The sequence below is a fragment of the Austrofundulus limnaeus genome, unplaced genomic scaffold (assembly GCF_001266775.1).
Source record: "Austrofundulus limnaeus strain Quisiro unplaced genomic scaffold, Austrofundulus_limnaeus-1.0 Scaffold127, whole genome shotgun sequence".
In the NCBI taxonomy this organism is placed as follows: Eukaryota; Metazoa; Chordata; class Actinopteri; order Cyprinodontiformes; family Rivulidae; genus Austrofundulus; species Austrofundulus limnaeus.
Genome location: NW_013952529.1, coordinates 794,173 through 797,677, shown reverse-complemented (window position 1 = coordinate 797,677; position 3,505 = coordinate 794,173). Strand labels below are relative to the sequence as shown.

At 45.5% G+C, this 3,505-nt stretch overlaps 2 protein-coding genes across 3 annotated transcripts in view; both read left to right on the top strand.

Annotated features, from left to right (window-relative positions):
- LOC106522352 (abhydrolase domain containing 6, acylglycerol lipase) overlaps positions 1–2,981 on the top strand; it is a 7,169-nt gene extending 4,188 nt beyond the window's left edge. For both annotated transcript variants that reach the window (XM_014015330.1, XM_014015331.1), the window contains exons 3-9: positions 427–586; positions 718–831; positions 904–1,036; positions 1,118–1,278; positions 1,367–1,421; positions 1,625–1,725; positions 2,175–2,981. In XM_014015330.1, the coding sequence (XP_013870784.1) occupies positions 427–586; positions 718–831; positions 904–1,036; positions 1,118–1,278; positions 1,367–1,421; positions 1,625–1,725; positions 2,175–2,348 (898 nt within the window). In that variant the 3' untranslated portion in view covers positions 2,349–2,981. The remainder of the gene's footprint in view (positions 1–426; positions 587–717; positions 832–903; positions 1,037–1,117; positions 1,279–1,366; positions 1,422–1,624; positions 1,726–2,174) is intronic.
- Positions 2,972–3,505, top strand: part of LOC106522354 (tripartite motif-containing protein 35) — a gene marked incomplete at its 3' end in the record, with an annotated part of 221,193 nt that continues 220,659 nt past the window's right edge. Inside the window, 1 exon segment of the mRNA XM_014015333.1 lies at positions 2,972–3,044.

Sequence of the window (3,505 nt, the reverse complement as noted above, 5' to 3'; positions counted from 1 at the left end):
ATATTTGTATCTACAACTGTATTTGATAATGTTTTGAACTTTTAAAATATTACATGGTAAAAGCAGAAGCTGCTCTTCATATTAGTGACAAACTTCGGCCTTTTTTGATGAGTTACTTTCATTTTTGCTTCTTCTTTTCATTTAAAATAAGTTTCCATTCTCAGCAGGTTTCTAAGGTTCTTCTTCTACATATTAAAAAGTTGTTAAACATCTGAGTGGTGCACTACTGCTACTAGTGGTGAGAAAGTGTATTGCACCTTATTCAAAATCAATGCAGCCCTCTGCAGCCCAAAGTTAAAAACTGTTCTTTTGAGGCCCCCAAGGTGGCGCTCGCGGCCCACGGGTTTATAATCTCTGCTTTAAAGAGTCTAAACCTGTATCAGGAGTCCTGAACGGTTCTGTAAAGCTCCTGTGAATCTCCCTCAGGTACTGGCGCCGCAGGCTGGGGATGGGGGTCCGGTACTCTCAGAGCGGGAGCTACAGGTTCTGTTATTCCAGCCGTGGGACACCGGGGGGCGCCGCTCCATCGCTGCTGCTGCTGCACGGGTTCTCCGCCACCAAGGACATGTGGCTGCCCGTCGTCAACGTAAGGAATGAGGGGGCGGGGCTAAAAACCAAAACATAGACCCTGGTGGTCCCGCTGATGAGGATCAGTAAAAACATAAAAACTTCAAATAAAAACTCGTTTTGTTACGATAACGTGTCGTTTCCCTCCAGTACCTCCCTGAAGACCTGCATGTAGTCTGCGTGGACATGCCGGGTCACGAGGGGACGAGTCGGACCGGTCCAGAGGACTACAGCATCCAGGGTCAGGTCAGCAGGATCCACCAGGTCAGTACGACACGTTTCAGGACTTGTCAGAAACGTTGTGAAACACACGGTTCCGACACTCTGTGTGGTCAGTTTGTGCAGAGCATCGGTCTGAACCAGAGACCCTTCCACCTGGTCGGGACTTCCATGGGGGGAAACGTCGCAGGGGTGTACGCAGCCCGGTACCCCTCAGACCTGGCCAGCGTCACCCTGGTTTGTCCAGGAGGTAAACTCTGAGCGTCTGAGGGAACTCTCGTTGTCTTTTCCTGTCAATCAAACGGGTTCCATCCTGGATCTGGTCCCGCAGGTCTGATTTACCCGACGGACTCGGAGTTCATCAGTCGTCTGAGGGAGCTGGAGGACCGCATCGAGCAGGAGTCCTCCATCCCCCTCATCCCCAGAACCATGCAGGAGCTGGACGACATGCTGAGGCTCTGCTGCTACAAACCCCCTGCCCTCCCCCGACAGGTGCGGGACTCCGCCCCCTCACCTGGTCCAGAGTTTTAGAGCTCTTCTGGTCTTTCTGCTGCTGCATGATCTGTGTTTGTGTCGTCAGGTCCGACAGGGTCTCCTCACCAACAGGATCCCAAATAATGACTTCTACAGAGAAGGTCAGTCATCATCATCATCATCATCATCATCATCATCATCATCCAAACTCTTCTTCCTCTTTATTTAACTAAACTCTCTTTCTACCATCAGAGCTAAAAATCAAACCTGTTCATTTGACATTTAAGAGCTGAAATAGAAACATTTATCAGCGTGACGGCAGCTGAAAACACATCTGATTAAAGATCGGACTGTTTGTCCTCAGTGTTCGTCCAGATTGTCGGGGAGAAGTCTCGTCATTCTCTGCAGGAACACCTGCATCTGATCACATCACCGCTGCAGGTCATCTGGGGCAAACAGGACCAGGTAAACAAACCAGAACCAGGTAAACAAACCAGAACCAGGTAAACAAAACAGAACCAGGTAAACAAACCAGAACCAGGTAAATAAACCAGAACCAGGTAAACAAAACAGAACCAGGTAAACAAACCAGAACCAGGTAAACAAACCAGAACCAGATTAATAAACCAGAACCAGGTTAATAAAATAGGACCAGTCACCTCTCTCTCCTCTCTCACCTGTCTCCTCTCTCACCTGTCTCACCTGTCACCTGTCTCACCTGTCACCTGTCTCACCTGTCTCCTCTCTCACCTGTCTCACCTGTCTCCTCTCTCACCTGTCTCACCTGTCACCTGTCTCACCTGTCACCTGTCTCACCTGTCTCCTCTCTCACCTGTCTCACCTGTCACCTGTCTCACCTGTCACCTGTCTCAACTGTCTCACCTGTCTCACCTGTCTCACCTGTCTCCTCTCAGGTGCTGGACATTTCAGGTACCACAGCGATCCAGACGGTGCTGCCCGGCTGCCAGGTGGAGCTGCTGGACGACTGCGGTCACTCTGTGGCTCTGGAGCGGCCAAGAAAATTTGCTAAACTCATCTCGGACTTCCTGTGGGCGCAGGACGGCGGCGACGCCAAGAAACGTTCCTGAATTCAGGCGAGGAGGTTTTAAAAACAAGAATGATGACGTCACGTCGGGGATGAAGCTGAGTTTTAGTTTGATAAAGAGCTTTGAACAAATGCACAAAAATATGAAATATCCGTGGGAAGTAGGGGTGCAGAGGGTGCTGCAGCACTGCCTGATAAATGCCAGAGTACATGCGTGTATAAATACACGCTTAAATGAGCACATTTCTGATTCCAATAATATTTTGATATTACTGAGCTGAGTCAGTCCAGTTTAATTCTGTGTAAAACTACACAAAACGTGGTCAGATTGGGTCCATGTTCAGATAAAACAACTTTCCACTGCACCCCCCTACTGAAACACTTTCCCACGGTTACGACAATAACTCTGACTCTGAGGTTTTCTTGATGTTTTATGCACTTGGTTTTTATTTAACAGCACATTTCTGTTATTAATCAACAGTATTTGTAAGATATTTACACATTCCACTTTCAGAAAACTGTCCCGGTTTCTTCGTCGTCTCCTGTGTTTTTTTTTTAATGAGATTAAAACTTGAAGAATAAAGTGGAGGCAGGTTTGATGAATGAGATGATTTAAATGTTGTAACGGTCACTCTGATGTGTTTTCATGAAGCAGAATTAAAACGGTTTCAACTTGTTTGATTGCAGTAACACCCTCTGTCCTCTGGGGGGCGACATGTTTTCATCAGTGTGATCAAAGGTTGGTTTGAAGAATTTCTTTAAAAAAATCATGAATTTTATTTATAAACCCAATGCAGCTCCGGTTTGAATCTCCATCATCTGCAGGTCATAATCTCTACAGATTAATATAATCTGTAGAAGTATCTCAACTCAAAGGCTGAAAATCAATATTATATGGTTGTGATTTTTTTTTAATCTTGGTTTTAATAAACTATACATGAATGACTTTTGGCCAAGTTCCGCCCAGAACATCAGAGAGTCTGATCTCAGAGAGACGAGGTGAGATTTACCTTCATAACGTCTCAGGCTGAAAACTGATTTAATTTAAAAATAAAACAAATTCTGTAAACAATAAAAAAATACAAGTAAAATGAAAGGCAGCAGCAAAGAGAAGAAAAAAACGTATGTCTGCCCGTATTTTCCAAAAGATAATTTCAAACAACAACAATGATCAACTGAACAAAACAAAAACTTCAACTC